General features: G+C 43.4%; 1 protein-coding gene across 1 annotated transcript; it reads left to right on the top strand.

Annotated features, from left to right (window-relative positions):
• Positions 1-5,413: 5,413 nt before the first annotated feature.
• On the top strand, positions 5,414-16,773 carry Psmd6 (proteasome 26S subunit, non-ATPase 6). The gene is made up of 8 exons (XM_090323485.1): positions 5,414-5,630; positions 6,187-6,392; positions 8,702-8,847; positions 9,082-9,301; positions 9,415-9,523; positions 14,215-14,383; positions 16,346-16,423; positions 16,571-16,773. The coding sequence occupies exons 1-8, from the start codon at positions 5,486-5,488 to the stop codon at positions 16,665-16,667; spliced, it is 1,170 nt and encodes a 389-aa protein (XP_090179611.1). The 5' UTR covers positions 5,414-5,485; the 3' UTR covers positions 16,668-16,773.
• Positions 16,774-17,523: the final 750 nt, after the last annotated feature.

Genomic DNA, 17,523 nt, shown 5'->3' with positions numbered 1-17,523 from the left:
ATGGTGACAGTATCAATCAGCATTGCTGCTGTCCAGGGGCTCCCCTGCCCCCAACCCCAGGGCCTCAGACACACTCACCCAGGAGGTTCAGATTCACAGCCCCAAGGGCAAACCCTGAAGACAGCCTCTACCTCCCTGAATTCTCGCCTCATGCCACCCAAGTTCTGTGGGGGATTGCAGGAGCTCAGAGGACAGGGGAGACATTCCAAGAGTTCAGACAATAGAGTTTCCAACTTTTCTCCCGCTCCCTGGAGCTCTGTATCCAGTGATAATCATTGTATATTGCCTTCCAGGGGGGTATGCTGCTATCAGTTGGATGCCATGGTGAATTCTCACCTGAGGAAGGCTACGCCCCCTCTTTGGAAGAACCAATGAAAAGGCTCCATGCAGAACATGAAGGGTCAGAGTCCCACCCAGCACCACCAAGTCTTTCTGGTGACATTCCTCTGAGGGAATGACCCATTCCTGTCAGTGCAGGGCCCAGCCCAGCACAAGCATGGCGTTGATCTGTGCCCAGTGGACTCTCACTCCCTATGAGGTGGATCTGGAGAGAGGCCATGTAAGAACCGTGTCCCACTGAGCCCCTGCTCCTGCTCACTTCCCCCTTCCGCCCCTATTCCACCTGTGTCTTTAGGGCTTTGCCTATAGATGGAACCAGGGAGATTGGTGGCTGCTAGCAAGCCACCTGCATGGTGCCATAAAGCATTTCTGTACAAGCAGATTCCCCCCTGAACCAGCCTCAGAGTAAGAAATGCCCCTGGCCTGAACTTGGTCTGCCTTGCTTTGGTAGATGGGTTGGGATCTGTTGAGGGGCCAAAAAATCCAGACTGGGGGCCTGGAGGAGCTGATAGGAAGAAGCCAGCCAAGATGACCTGGCAAAATTACCTGAGGGAAAACAGGAGGGAGGGTGGCAGCTGTTTGCAGTCTGCTAAATTGGGTGATTAATTGTGAAACTGCCCATTTTAAATAGGTTGCTATAAAAGGTTCACAGAAACAGTTGTTGGAGTTATCTACAGAGTACCAAAAAAGAAAGACAAAGCTGGGCACAGTGGCCTGTAGGTTGAGATTGGGTGGACAATAGTTCTAGACCAGCCCAGTCAAAAAGTTCTTGAGACATACCCCGTCTCAGATACCTAAAAGAAGCTGGGCATGGTGGGATATACCTGTCATCCAGGTTACACAAGAGGTATAAATAGCATCATAGTCCAGTCCCACTTGGGCATAAAGCAAAACAAAAGATCACTGTGTTAAAAAAAAGAAAAAGAAACTAGAGCAAAAATGGCTGGGGTTGTGACTTAGTAGAGTGCCTACCTAACATGTTTAAGGCCTTAAATTAAAATTTCAGTTCCACAAAAACAAAGTAGTCAGAATAGGATGTGATGGACTTTTAGGTACAAACAACAACAAAAGAATTCTGGCTTCTCTCAGAGCAAAGATTTCTGAGATACACATGGCATTTTCTAGAAAGAGAGGGTTCAGATGATCTAGAATAATCCTTGGTGCATTTGTGTGTGCGTGCATGTGTGTGGGGGGGGGGAGGGAGAGAGAGGGAGAGAGATGGAGGAAGCAACTGACCCCAGGGGCAGAGTTCACCAACTCCAACTGTGGAGGCAACTATTATGGATTCAATGTTCTAGTAGGAAGGAAGATACCATGACAAAAGCATGGAGTCTGGAGCAAGACGTTCTGAGTTCAAATTCTACTCTAGCCAGGCGGCCAGGCACTGGTGGTCATACCTGTCATCCTAGCTACTTAGGATATTATCAGGACCCTGGTTTGAGACCAGCCTGGACAGGAAAGTTCATGATACTCCTCCTCTCCTCCCTTCTCCTCGCCTTTCCTCCCCGTTCTTCTCTTCTCCATGAGGACACAGTGATGCAGGCCAGGCATCTGAGAATGGGAAAGCCTCACATAATGGGATGATGTCAAAGCTCCTGCCTAGACAGGAAGTGAGACTCTATCTCAATAGTTTACAACAAAGCAGAGCAAGGGGAGTGGTCCAGTGGATAAAGCACTTGCTTTTCAGGCCTAAGTATCTGCATTCCAGGCTTTGGTCCCTAACTAGAATGAGGGTGGGGCTAAGAGAACTTATTTTGTCCATTGGTGGGTTTTCCCCCCTGTAATTCATCTCCTTGGGTTTTGTACAAACCTATTTGGCTCCACTAAGTGTGGCTGGCAATGCCTCTTTGCCCCTCTGACTTGAGACCTTATGGCTAAGCTCACCTGGGGTCCCTGAACCTCTGGATGCTCTGCAGACCTGGTGGTTACTGCTGTCCTCTGCTGGCCACATATGGACACTGCACTCACTGTTCTCCAGGCTTCAGGAAAAGCAAAAATCACAGGCCAGCTTTGAACAGATTCCTTAAAAACAAAAACAAAAACAAAAACCCTCCACCTGAAGCTTCGGCCTCATGCACACTGCAAGAAAAACTTTATTTTTTAAAGGAAGTATGACACCACTGAGTGTTCTGCGTAAGAAGTCCAGCAAGGCTCTGCTTTAATTTTTTCCTGAAGTACATTTTTGGAAGACATTGCAATGTCTATGCTGTATATTGTCGGATTATTGGCTTTCAGAGGACCACAGTGCTTGGCTAGGACTTAGACTTGTTAGGTTATAAAAATGAGATGTTTAACCTAGTTATTATATTTTGGTCTTTTTGTTGTTTTGTGTCCTGAGGATCATCTCTCAGTTCATGCTTTTCAAGGGGCCTTGCTTGGGCCTTAGTCTCTCTTTTCACTTTACTTATAGCCTTTGATAACGAACTGGAAATGGAATCGAATCTTCTCCTATTGCCTTTGTTCCTTCTTCCCAGCTGTGCGCATGCCTTTGAGTGCCATGTTACTGCACTTCAGTAAGCCAGTTTCTTTGGCTCAAGGTTTTCTTTTTGTTTCAGTCTTTCACAATGTCAGATAATACTGAATTTTGTTACTGCACCTGGATCTCCAGATTAAGTTGTACCAGGGTGGGTTTGCTGGGTCAAAGGGTGAATGTGTGGGTAGTTGTGTTTAGTTGTGTCCCAAATTCAAGAATAATAGAGGAAAGAGGGGTCATGATCAGCTCTTTCTCAGCCCTGCCTCCGGGTGGTCAGAGAGGGAAATGGAATGCCAAATACACTGGGGGGAAGAGTGGGAGGTACCATGTCTCTCCAGTGGCTGTGGACCCTGGGCTGGCTGTGCTCCGAGTAGAGGACCTAGGGCGTAGGGTGTGTGTGGCTCTCCTTTCAGGTTGGGTGGGACAGGCAGTGGGCGGGGCCTGGGTGAGGGGGGAGAGGGAAGAAGGGGGATGTCACTCCTCAGAGCATCCTTAAATCAACCAGCTGCTGAAGGAAGATGGGGTGGGAATAGGAGAAAATGAAGACCTGGAGGCCCTCCCCTCCATGGAGGAGCAGTCCTGACACATGCACACGTCGTTATTTTTGCTGCACAGAACCACTGGGAGTCTTGACCTGAAGCTTGAAGAAGGGCCTTGCGATGGGTGCCAGTGGCTTAGGCCTGTAATCCTAGCTGCTCTGGAGGCTGAGCTCTGAGGGTGGCAGTGTGAACCCAGCCCTAGGTCCACGAGAATCTTGAAGGACCATGAGAATCTTGTCTGTTTAACCACCAAAAAATAGCTGGAAGTGAAACGGAGGCATTAACCCTGAGTAAAACAGGGATAAGTGCCCAAGCCCTGAGTTCAAGCCTCAGTACCACACTACACACACACACACACACACACACACACACACACACACACACACACACACACACACAGAATCATTGTAACACAGTGAATCCTGTGAGATGCAGCTAACAGTTCTGAAGAGCTGGGCGGAAGCGGTGATTTTCTGTTCAATAATGATTAGTCGGTATAGTTAAATGGCTGCTGTGGTTAAAGCAGGCCACGGATGCACGGGACCAGTGCAAGGTTCCATTGATTTCTCAGCAATTAATGGCAATGATCGAAAAAGCAAGGGGGGTAGACAGATGTGGCTGCTGGCAGCTGAGAGCGGGGATTAGACCTGGCTGCCCTCACCCCAAGCAGCTCAGCTAGAGTCTTGAGGACTTCTCACAGAATCCCCAGTAATTCAGACCTGCCCAGTACTGTAACTTTAATTTGATTATGAGTCTATGATTAGATCATGATATGATGCCATATGGTAACCAGACAATACCAATCAAATCTCATAGGGCTTTTGCTTGATTGTTTGCTTGTTTGGTTGGTTGGGTTTGGGGACAGTGCTGGGCACTGTTCCTGAGTTTGTGCTTTAGCTTAGCACTCTATCATTTGAGCCACAGCTTCACATAGGGCTTTATGGTGGTTATTGGAGATAAGAGTCTGACTGCCTTTCCTGCTCAAGCTAGCTTCAAATTGAGTTTTAGATGACAGCCTCCTGAGTAGCTAGAATTACAGGCATGAGCCACCGGGGCCCAATTCCTTTTAGGTTTAATATTAGGAATATAATCTCATGGGCAAATTAGTGGAGGAAGAATAATGTGAAATAATGATATATATATCCATATCCATATATATATATATATATATATTAGAATTCCATGCAATGATAACCAGTTCTGAAGACTATACAAAAAAGGAAGCCAAAAATATGGGCATGTAGTGAGCTAATTCTTTTTTTTTTTTTGTGGGTCATGGGGCTTGTACTCGTCCTGGGCACTGTCCCTGAGCTCTTCAACTTAAGGCTACCGCCTTACCCATGAGCCAAGCCCCTTTCCCATTTTCTAGAGGTTACTTGGAGATAAGAGTCTCAGGTTTTTTTGTGCCTGGGCTGGCTTTGAACCTTGATCCTCAGATCTCAGCCTTCTGAGTAGCTAGGATTACAGGCGTGAGCCACCAGCTGGCTGCAGTGAGCTAATTCGTATATACAGATGCTGTTGCTGTTATTGGATTAAAACTATTGGGTGCTGGATACCATTTCTTTTTACAAAGAAACTGGAATTTAGAGGCATCTCATAGAAAGTAGTTTTTATTTACATCTTGTTATTTAGTTGTCACATTCACTTGGTTGATCATGCTCTCCAAGTCTGTGTGTCATCTACAAAATGAGCTAGTACAATTGCCTTGGTATTAAGAGGTTTCAAATGAGCTAAGAGGATTTGACACCTTGTGGTTATTATTGTCATTGTTTTAATTTAAATTCTTAATTTAATGCCAAAATTTTAAAGTTTTCCAGCTCAAGCACAACAATATGTAAAACATCTTTAGAAAGAATAAAAGGAATGAGACTCAAGAAATGTCCCCCCTTCCTCCCCTACACTGGGCCTCGAGGGTGGAAAAGCCAGTGCCAGTCACACGGGGGCGCACGCACTCAGGCCAGGCGACGCGCTCCCGGAGGTGTCCAGCAGGGGGCGCCGCAGATAGCGGCTGCAGAGGCGGGACCGGAAGCTGGGCTGGAGGCCGCTGGGAGTCTTGGCTGGCTCTTCTCACTTCCGGTGCCGCCGAGAGCCGAGCTGTGGTAACCGAGTCCCGGTCGCTTTCGGAGCCGTCGCCATGCCGCTGGAGAACCTAGAAGAGGAGGGTCTGCCCAAGAACCCCGACCTGCGCATCGCGCAGCTGCGCTTCCTGCTCAGCCTGCCGGAGCACCGCGGGGACGCGGCGGTGCGCGAGGAGCTGATGGCGGCCGTCCGTGACAACAGTGAGGGCCGCGGCGCCGAGTCAGCGGCCTGGGCCGGCCTGGCGCTCCCCGGCTGCGGGGCCGGAGCCCGGGCGCCCCTCGGGCGGAGTCCGCGACACCGGCCGGGCCTCGCTGTCCCTCAGGCCCTTCCCCCGCGTCGTCGTGGGGTCCGCCCGCATCCCTCGAGGTGTCCGCCGGTGCGGGGCTCGCAGCCGAGGCCCGGCGCCTGCGGTTAGGACCGGCTCCGCCCGGCGGTCCCGGTGGAGCGGGCGGGGCCCTGGTCCCTACTGTCCCTCCGGCCCTGGTGGCTCCTGTTTGGGGACATGTGTCCCGAGGAGGCGGGACGGGGTCGGGCGAGCGCGCCCTGGGTCAGGACGGCTGGGCTGGCTCCGCCTGCCCGTGCTCGCGTTTGACTTAAGGGGATTCCCAGGCTATCTCAAGAGTGCCGGGGTCTTGGTGGATGACCCATGTGGGCTCCATGCAGTGTGTGTGTGTGTGTGTGTGTGTGTGTGTGTGTGTGTGTGTGTGGAGGGAGGGGAGCGTGGACAACTCACTCCCCCTCTTCCTTGGCTTTCAGACATGGCCCCTTACTACGAAGCCTTGTGCAAATCCCTCGACTGGCAGATGGACACGGACCTACTCACTAAGATGAAGAAGGCGAACGAAGAAGAGCTGAAGCGGCTGGACGAGGAGCTGGACGATGCTGAGAAGAATCTGGGCGAGAGTGAAATTCGAGACGCCATGATGGCAAAAGCGGAGTACCTCTGTCGGATAGGTGACAAGGTGAGTGGCTTTCCAGGGTAATCGATCATGTTTACCTCAACTAGTCAGGGCAAAGAATAAATAATCGTTGTTTTGCAGTACTCATATTTCCTTCTCCGTACAACAGTCAAATGTGTGCTCTTCCTCTGCTCTTGGTGATATTGAAAATCTAAGTGCAGGTGAAAAGGTTTTTTCATCTATTCACCATCACTGGAATCCTCAGTAGTACACTTCCCTCACCTGGCTGAGAATCTTGTATATTAAAAAATTTTGCACCAGGTATATTTTCCTCTTAAGGAAATAAAACAGTGTTGAAGTTTTGTTTGATCTTTTTTGATTCCTTACATCCAGATACAGTCTTTGTAGCCCTTTGAATTATGCATTTGCATGCATGTATATGTCCTATAGGGAGTGGGTATGTTCTAAACAAAATGTTTTACTTACTCTTCTGAATGTATGCAGTTAGTTCCATTTATGCTTTTCCTCTGGCATTTTATCTGAATTTTACATTCACTTTCATCAATCTTGCTCATTTTGGTTAATCATGTGTCTGATATCCCACTGTTGGTCTAGCATGCTTTTTTCAGCTGCCCATAGATCTCTATGCTCCTTCAGTTGTAAACTGCTGCTGTGAAAACATGCCTGTGCATCTCCTGGTAGATATGTGCTTGTGTTTTCCTAAGGTCCTATTCATCGCTGCAGTAGAATTGCTGGGCAGCTATTGTGTGGCCAGTTGTACATAGTACTGGACTTAAAGATTTTTAATTTAATCACTGTGTAATAGTGGTTAAGTGGGCAGGCTTTGAATGCTCTTAAGTGTATGTGTACACCTTTGGGATGTGGTTTGACTGCTGTGAGGCCTGGGATTGTATTGTCTTGTTTTCTTTGCACCTTGAGTGACTGTGATTTAGGGAACCTCTGCTTTTTCCTCTTTGAGATGAGGGTGATAACTACTACTTGGTGCTCGCTAAAGAGGGAGGCAAACAGCTTGAGGCACAGAAAAAGTGCTTACAGGTGAAGCTGTTACTTAAATTTTACCAAGCTCTCCCTTTGTTTCTAAATGTAAGACTTGTTCATAAAAATCTAGAAAATATTGAAAAGCTTAAAAATAATGGTTAAGTATCTGTTTTGGTTTGAAAGAATAATGTATTACAAGTGAATGAGAAACTGGTAGGTGATTCAGATCTTGAATTTCAACAGACACATACTTGAATCAGCATTAAGGCATTATAACACCATTATGTTCAAATACTTCCTAAATATTTTTTATGCTTATTAAGTAACATTCTTCCACAAACCCTTCATGTTTCTCCCTATTTTTTTTTTTATTGACAATAAGTACTTACTGGTATTATCAGATTATAGTCTGTTCCTTGCATTTGTTAGTGGAGATATTTTCAAGACTTTCCTTCTGACTCAATCTTTTTGGTCAATTTTATGTTGACCCAAGATTCCCAACCTCACCTGTTCCTTTCACTCTCCCCAACTAGACGTATACTTCCTTCATGATAGTCCTGATTCCTTCAGTGGGGGACAGTGTTGTCATACCATGACCTACGTGCTAGGGCACATTGTTCCTGTCCCTCTTATATATTTATGAAGCATAGTAACTACTCAGACTAGCCAGATGTGATCTTTAAAGTACCAAGTATAGCTGGGTGTGTGTGGCTCATGCCTGTAATCATAGCTACATAGAAGGCTAAGATCTGAGGATTGTGGTCTGAAGCCAGCCTAGGGAAGAAAGGCCATGAGACTCATCTTCATTTTACCACCAGAAAACTGGAAGTAGAGTTGTGGCTCCAAATGATAGAGCACTAATCTTGAGTAAAAGAGCTCAGGTATGGTACCCAGGCCTTGAGTTCAAGCTCCACATCCACCTACCTTCCACCTCTCCCACCCCCAGAAAAAGTACCAAGTATAAACAAAGGATTTATTCATGTTCTTAGAAAACAGACTTCTTAATTTCATAATGCTTTGAAGTAGAATTGGGTATTTACATACGTGGTTATATTTCTAATAATTTATAGCTAAAACAGCCCATTTGTGTTTAAAATGATTGATAATTTAAAGTTGTTTTTTAATAAGGGTAAAAATTTACACTGAACATACTAAAACAAAGAACATAAATATGTTAGTACATATTTTATATAAAAAAGCGTGTCTTATATAAAGATATTGTTTATAACCCATCATCAATAATGATTAGCTTGTAGCCATCTTCTTTTGTATCCATTCCTCTTTCCCCAGCCTAGTGAAGAAAATTCCAGGCACTTGGTAGCTTCAGGAACTTGTAAGTTTTTCTCACTTTTTGTGTTGAATTTCTTGGACAGGAGGGAGCTCTGACAGCCTTTCGCAAGACCTATGACAAAACTGTGGCCCTGGGTCACCGGCTGGATATTGTATTCTATCTCCTTAGGATCGGTCTCTTTTATATGGATAATGATCTCATCACAAGAAATACTGAAAAGGCCAAAAGGTACTTACTCGCAGTGGGGCTGTGTGCCTCTAAAGTACATGCTGCTCATGAGAATTGGTAGAAGGCATTGCCCATCCTGCTTGCTCCTGTTGAATTTGTCAAATAACTCAAGTACTTAAATAAAAATTCTTTAATGATTTCCTTTAGTTCAACTTTTTAAAAGTCATTTTCTTTGAAAGTGTTTAAAAAGTGGTACTGTCTGTTCATTATAAATTTGCTGTTTTTATTTAATAGCCTAATTGAAGAAGGAGGAGATTGGGACAGGAGAAACCGCCTAAAAGTGTATCAAGGTCTTTACTGTGTGGCTATTCGTGACTTCAAGCAGGCAGCTGAACTCTTTCTGGATACTGTGTCAACGTTTACATCCTATGAACTCATGGACTACAAAACCTTTGTGACTTACACTGTTTATGTCAGCATGATTGCCTTAGAAAGACCAGATCTCAGGGAGAAGGTAATGACTGGACCTCCCCTAAGTACTCATACTTTAAGGACCATTCTAGGCTTTTCTAGTCTAACTACCCCAGGTTGAAAACAGTGGTTTATTTTGATTGTTTTAATGCCCAGGTCATTAAAGGAGCAGAAATTCTTGAGGTGTTGCACAGTCTTCCAGCGGTGCGGCAGTATCTGTTTTCTCTCTATGAGTGTCGTTACTCCGTTTTCTTCCAGTCCTTAGGTAAGGATAGAATTGTTTTGTCATTTTCTGATCCTGTATATAAATATCCAGAGCTGGTTTTTTACGTATCTAAGCATTACAGATCATTGGTAAGTGTGACTAGTCTATACAATTTTATTTACGAGAACCTCAGCCAAGTATGGTCTCTTCTCATATCCAGGACATAAGAATGATTAAGTTTTTGTAAGTGTTCAATAGAATAGAATGTGGGTCAGATCTTTGTGGCTTATCAAGACATTCATCAGGTAGCCCTTTGAGAGATTCTCCAGTCTCCTGGTTTCCAGTTTTAAAGTATGTAGAACAAACCCAAGTAAGTGGTTATGAGTATTGACTATATAGGGAGAGATGTGAGGACATTCTGAGTCTCTCCTAAAGCTGAGATGTATTCAGCCTTGAATGTAACCATGGGTTCTTCTTTAGTTGACCTCTATATGTGTGGTTTAGAGGATTTCAGGGGCAATAGGATGAGAGCTTCATCAAGGGCAAAGTCCATTTGCAGAGATTTTAGGGTCACACATTGACCTGTCCTACATTTCTTCCTTGTCATTGGGTTTCTTTCCCATGGCTGTAACTGATTAGGAAGCTGTTAGAATTGGCATTCAGTTTTGTCAAGGGGTTCTTCCCAAGCGATTTGCCTAACACTCAGCTAAAGAGCTTTCTAACCTTGTAGAGTATGTTGTATCATATTGCAGATTTTAAGCCATCAGTTTTTTTTGTTTTGTTTTGTTTTGTTTTTTTGCCAGTTCTGGGCTTGAGCTCAGGGCCTGAGCACTGTCCTTGGACTTTCTCAAGGCTAGAGCTCTACCACTTGAGCCTCAGCACCACTTCCAGCTTTTTTTTCTATGTATGTGGTACCAAGGAATCGAACCCGGGTCTTCGTGCATGCTAGGCAAGCACTTTAACCACCAGACCAAATTCCCAGCCCCAGTTTTTTTTTTTAAACTTCCAAGGATTCCTGACACAGCACAGTGCTTGTATATTGTTGAGGACTCTGTGTAAGGGCTGTGTTTATTTAATCAGTCATTTATTTATTTTATTTTTTATTTTTATTTTTTTTGCCAGTCCTGGGCTTGAGCTCAGGGCCTGAGCAATGTCCTTGGGCTTTCTCAAGGCTAGAGCTCTACCACTTGAGCCTCAGCACCACTTCCAGCTTTTTCCTATGTATGTGGTACCGAGCAATCGAACCCGGGTCTTTGGGCATGCAAGGCAAGCACTCTACCACTAGGCCAAACTCTTAATCAGTCATTTAAAGGAAGAGATGCGAATGCCACACGACATTGGTGGCTGTAGCAACTTTAAGGAATTTTCTCCCACCCTCCACATCCTAACTAGCAACCTTTTCTTCTTCCTCCTCTTCCTCCTCCTCCCCCTCTTCTTCCTTCTTCCTTCTTCCTTCTTCTGTCCTGGCACTTGAACTCAGGGCCTGGGCACTGTCCTTGGACTTTCTTAAGGCTAGCGCTCTGCCGCTTGAGCCACAGCACCACTTTGGGCTTTTTCTGTGTATGTGGTACCGAGGAATTGAACCCAGGGCTTTGTGCATGCACTCTACCACTAGACTATGCTCCCCGTCCAGCAACCTTTTCTTCTAATACTTTTGGATCAAGTTTTCATTTGTTCAGAATCTGTACATTTGAAATGCAGGAGGTGAAACAGTGAGCCTTGTTCTGATCGATGGCAGAAGCATTGTTGCTTACATTTACCTGCACTGTGCTGTGAAACAAGGCTACTGGATTTTGTGTGATTATTTGCTGCTTTAGATATTCAGAGACTGTGCTTTAAGATGTCAACTGAAAAAGAGATACTTGATTGCTTTTAGAAAGTAAAGACAAACCGAGAAAGTGAAAACTATTGTTTTCCTGTATCTTGCCCTGCCCCTCCCAGATCTGTACATTCATTTGCACAAAAATTCTCTTAGGTAACCACTTACATATTCATTTAGATACAATTACAAAAGAAAACAAAAACGTGTTTATAGACAGAGTAGGGTCTTACACCTGTAATTCCAGCAACTCAGGGGCCTAGACTGGGAAGATTATGTTTACAGCTAACCGCTAACCACAACAAATAACTATGGAGGCCCTATCTTAACAGCTAGCTGGATGTGGTGGTGTGCCTGTAACCCGGCAATATGGGAACATGGTTTGAGTTGGCCCCAGGCAAAAATGCCTGTGAATATCTGAAATACAATAAAGCAAAAAGATAAGGGGTATGGCTCAAATAAGGGAGTACCTGCTCAATAAATATGAGGCCTTAAGTTCAAATCCCAGTACTGCCAATTTTTTTTTTTTTTTTTGCCAGTCCTGGGCTTGAGCTCAGGGCCTGAGCACTGTCCTTGGACTTTCTCAAGGCTAGAGCTCTACCACTTGAGCCTCAGCACCACTTCTGGCTTTTTTTCTATATATGTGGTACCGAGGAATTGAACCCAGGTCTTCGTGCATGCTAGGCAAGCACTTTAACCACTAGGCCAAACTCCCGGCCCCCCAATTTTTTTTTTTTTTTTTTTGGTAAGTTTTGGCTTGACTCAGGGCCTGAGCATTGTCCTTGGGCTTTCTCAAGGTTAGAGCTCTACCACTTGAGCCACAGAACCACTTCCGGCTTTTTCTATTTATATGGTACTGAGGAATTGAACCTGGGTCTTTGTGCATGCTAGGCAAGCACTCTACCACTAGACCAAACTCCTGGCCCCAAAATTATTTTTTCAAAACCAAACTTACATGCACATGTATATGTGAACAGTCATAGAGCAGAAGGGGCTCTTGTGCACACCATTACAAGTGTGCTAACTTTGGGTATCTGCTGTTACCAGGGCTCCAGGTATCCTTCAGGGGCTTCAACTGCTCTTACCATGGCTGTACTTGATAGGCTGCTTCCTAAGTGTAATACAAAGAGTCTTTTCATGTCAATGTACAAACAGTTGGCCCTGCTGACTGGAAGTGCGTCAGGTTTACTTGGTGTCTTGCACCTGGCACTGTGCTGGGCGATGTGGGGCTCCTCAGAACTTTCAGTGCTCGTACCACAGTGTATGTGATATGCCACTGTAGTAAAAGTAAAAGGCAGCTTTTGGAAATATTCTTGTAGTTTCTCTTCCACTTGTTTTCTTAGGAAAAAGAATACAAGAATTTGAATTTTGCAAACATAATCTTGACCACCATTGCCATTTGGAAGTAATGTATCAGTTTACACTTACGCAATTTATACCTCTCATGTTATGGCATTTGAACACGTCCTTTCTCTCACATTAATTCTGAAACAACTTGATTGGCTTTTTTGTATTTCTTTTATTGTTGGTGAGACTATACCCCCCCATCTCAGTGGTCATTGATCTTCATTTTCTACCGTGTTCCTTTCTTATACTTTTGTTCTGTCTGTTCTACAGTAACCTGTTTGTCTTCTACTTATTTCCTCATCATTTTTTAATTGGCAGGATCACTGTCCTTTGTCTGTCTTCATAATGCCAATAAATACATCAGGGAGTTGGTCGTGGTGGCTCATGCCTGTAATCCTGGTTACTCAGGAGGATGAGATCTGAGAATTGAGGTTCAAAGCCAGCCTGGGCACAAATGCACAGACCCAGAGTTCAAGTCCCACAACTGACAAAATACATGCATACATACATGCATGCATACATACATACATACATACATACATTGGGGGATAGTTATCCTCAAATTTGAATCTCTAGCTGCATTGTTGAATTGAGTACTGGACTTATGCCGTAATGTCTCCTTAGTGTCTTTGCTCACTTGTTTAACAGGCAAAATCCACAGGACAGTGCCCAAGTATGTCCTCCATCCAAACAGCAAAGTCCTCCAGACTATTTCCCGCCCCCCCCCCCCCAAAAAAAAATCCACCAACATCCTGCCACTACTATCCAGGCACTTTGTTTAGTCACAAGTATGTTTTCGATTCCTTTTCTTTCACCTACATCTGTGCAGCTCAGAACTAAGAAAATAGTTGTGTAGTTAGGGGCTCAGCCATACTCTCCTGCCTTGGAATTTTGCCGATTTGCCTCTGCCTCAGCCAGCTTCTTAGAAAGGCTTTTCCCCATCACAGTCCCTGTCTTGTCTCTTGTGCTTTCTTCATAGAACCTGGCATTCCGTAGAATAAAGTCTTCCTTTCTGCCCTTTGAAACTTTGGTTTTTTTGGTTTCTGGAGCTTACTGATTTTTTTCTCTTACAGACTTAGGAGTTCTGTCTAATTAAGGCTGTTAACTCTTTATGTCTTGTATTATTTTATCTTTAAACTTTAGTGTTTCATTGTATTGTGTAAATTTCTTACAGTAGAATTTACCAGTCTTAGTTGGTTTTGTTATTTTTTTGAAAATGTCTGCTTGTACCCAAGTCTGTTTTTCATTTGTCATGGTAGCTGCTGCTTCTGTTAAAATTATTAAACCTAATTTTACTTGATGGCACAGAAAGTTCCTTGTGGCTAAAATGTTAGTACATGAACTTGGTCATCTGTGGGCAGATTTCTTATGAAGCTAGTGCTTTTCTGTGGGTGATATCACCTGGCTGAATGAGGTAAGAGTCATGGCCCCACAGCTGGCCTACCTACATGGCTGCTGTCCCATGGATGTGGAAGGACAGTGACGTTTTCTACTTCGTGGAATCTGTTAAGCATTAGCATCCAGAGTTGCTTTCATTTTTAATCCTCTGTGAGAGAGAGATAACTTATCTTCTTTTTTCTCATAGCCATTGTGGAACAGGAGATGAAAAAAGACTGGCTTTTTGCTCCTCATTACCGATACTATGTAAGAGAAATGAGAATTCATGCATATAGCCAGCTGCTGGAGTCATACAGGTCATTAACCCTAGGCTATATGGCAGAAGCCTTTGGTGTTGGTGTGGAATTCATTGATCAGTAAGTTTAAATTTGTGTTTAAATGTTACCTTTAAATGTATATTTTTCCATTTGAGTTGTTCCTTTCAATTTTAGGGGAAAAAATGCAAACAAACTTGGTCACTACACCACTTACTATTTCTGTTACTTTGTAGACCACATTGTAGGTATGGCAGTGATTTTAGATTTCTGTGGTCTGTTTTACATTTGGTTCTGTTTCCTCCTGGGTTGCTGCTCTGAGCCTGGTCAAATTGATAACTGTATATGAGACATTTCAACACTTCAAATGGTGATCCATTACTATTTTTGGCAATGTTCTAGGTCCCCTGTCTGTTTCGGGGGGAAATAGAAAGTAAGCAAACACTAAGCCCTCTGTATATCACCTTTATAATTATAAAAAAAAAATGAAAAAAGGAATCAGTTTAGGAGGAATGCTCTGGTGCTGTGGGTATGATGGACAGGTCCCCACAATTGGAGCTGGTCTTAGAATATAAGGCATGAAGTGGTCAAATGTTCTCTAGATGTAGACAAGGAAATGGCACGCATGTTCAGGCCAGTGTTCCAGTATGGCTTCAGTGTAATCATAGTGGTAGCTGTCTATAGAATATTTGGATGCAGAGTTTGGATGATATGTGGAGCCTCATAATTCTGACTGCGGAGTTTGGGGTTTAAAATGGCCAGAGGCCATTGGAGAACTTTGTGTCTTAGAACTAGGAGGAAGAGAACCGTTGGGCTGTTTCGTAGCACACAAGAGATCTTATAGTGGCTTTGCTACCCATAGTTTCCAAGAGTGGGTCCTTTAAAACTGGAGGGAGTTTTCACTGGTCTTTAATTTCAGCTCTGATGGCTGAAATTAAGTTGTATTCCATTTAAATAAATTCCTTTTAGAAAATTTTTTCTTTGCCCATGTTGTTAGAAACAGTATGAAATATGGAAAATTACAAACTGTACATTGAATTCAAATATTTTGTTACTTTTGTACATCATATCTAGCCATTAAAATTTTTTTTTCAAAGCATGTTATAGATACCAACATATACCTTACATCCTAAAACTTAGTATTAAGTACAACTCACACTCCCTCAGACATTTGTTAAAATGTTATTTGTTTTTTAAATGGCCCTCAATAAAAAGGCTGGCTGATGGTGCCTGAGCAGGTGCGTGGTCCATGAGCAACAGGAATGGGCCTAGCCTCTTTTCTAGCTCTGCTGCTAAGAAGTAGTATAGTGGTCAGGTTTTGTCTCTTCTTCTGTTTTGTATGCTATGATGTTCTTTAGACTGTTGATGACAATTGAATTCAGTTGCTACATTTCAGGTGGTATTATTTTTCCTTTGTCTTCTAAGACCAGCTCTAATTGTTACCTAGAAAGCCTTGTTTAATCAGGTACCAGTGGCTCTCGTCTGTAATCCTAGCTACTCAGGAGACTGAGATCTGAGGAATGCAGTTCAAAGCCAGCCTGAGCACAAAAAGTCCGTGAGACTTTTATCTCCGATTAGCCTCCAGGAAACCAGAAGTGGTACTGTGGCTCAAGTGGTAGAGTGTTAGCCTTGAGCTGAAGAGCTCAAGGACAATGCCCAAGCCCTACAACCAATAAAAGGAAGGAAGGAAGGACAGAAGGAAAGACAGAAGGACAGACAGAAGGACAGACAGACTTGTTTTAAATTCGTGTATTAGTTGGTCATGTCTAATAGGCATTTTCCATGGATCTCTTGAAGTTATTGCATAAGAAATGCAGTACTGTATTTCTTCCCTCCCAGTTCCTTAGCTTCAGTTAAGATACTGGTTGGAAAGGGAAGGAGGCTGTTATTCAGTAAAGGCGAATACTGCTATGGGTCAGTGCTTTGTTCTATTCGTCTTCCCCTCTAAACTTCTTAAAAGCACTTATCTGCATATGGTATGGCTTTCAGGGAAAGTCTTTGTCTCAAGTTCATCTTGTATTTTACCAAGTGTTCTCCATGACGTTAATGCTGGCTTTCTGTTAGGGAGCTGTCCCGATTCATTGCTGCTGGGAGACTACACTGCAAAATAGATAAAGTGAATGAAATAGTGGAGACAAACAGGTACTGTGACGTGCTGTACACTGTTCTGAACAAGGGACATTGTGTGTGTGTGTGTGTGTGTGTGTGTGTGTGTGTGTGTGTGTGTGTATTGTTAGGGCACCTATTGTTGGTAGAGTGGTTGGCAATTTTATTTTTCTGTATTTACAGACCTGATAGCAAGAACTGGCAGTACCAAGAAACAATCAAGAAAGGAGACCTGCTTCTAAATAGAGTTCAGAAACTTTCCAGAGTAATTAATATGTAAAGCCATTTAATAGATTTCCTTCACAGATAATTAATTTGGACTTTTATAGTTTATCTTACTTTGTGCCCAATGCAACTGTAAAAAATAAATACTTCATTATTGTTTCTTTCCATTTATTTTTTTCTAAAACATATACAATAAGGCCATTTAAAATGTTGTTATAGAATATTTAGGTGTAAGTTATAATGGTCAGTGAGAATTTAATAAAATATGGATAGTCACATGACCAAAACCTCATTTACCTTCAAGTTTCCTGTCTTGAGAAAAAAAAAAGGTTTATCAGTATCCCCTGCTTAGTAAAGCTTATTATGTAAGATATGAAGTTATCCTTTTTAGGAAGCTTAAAGAGAGCAAGGGGAGAGAGAAGGAGCAGTTGGGCATGACCTCGATTCTACAATATGATTTATTTATATTGGATGACAGTAGGAGTAATTGCTCCTGGTCACCCAATCAGATGGGATAAGTGCTATGAATAGACAAGCAGATGAAGTATACAGTGAAATGGGCTGGGAATGAGACTCAAGGCAACAGTTACCTAGCAGGAAAAAAAAAAGTTACCTGAGTTTTACATAGAGGGATCCTAGGGATGCCCTGGTGTGTGATACCTCTTAAAACATGTCAGTGTGTGCACCAGGTGACAGAAATATTCATTGTACAGGATTAGAGTGAGCTCATTTTTTCTCTATAATTTGTGCTCATTACTAAAGAAATTCAAACAATTATAGTGGAATTGCTCTGAAATTACACCCTGCAGACCATTTGAAGGAACTTATGCTATAGTCATGATTCTGACAAATATTTGTGAATACTGTATATATTACAACAATTATGCTGTATCAGTTATTCAGAATTGCAA

Source organism: Megascapheus bottae, chromosome 2, assembly GCF_031878675.1.
Source record: "Megascapheus bottae isolate mThoBot1 chromosome 2, mThoBot2.hap1, whole genome shotgun sequence".
NCBI lineage: Eukaryota > Metazoa > Chordata > Mammalia > Rodentia > Geomyidae > Megascapheus > Megascapheus bottae.
This window is presented reverse-complemented; position numbering and strand designations above follow the sequence as displayed.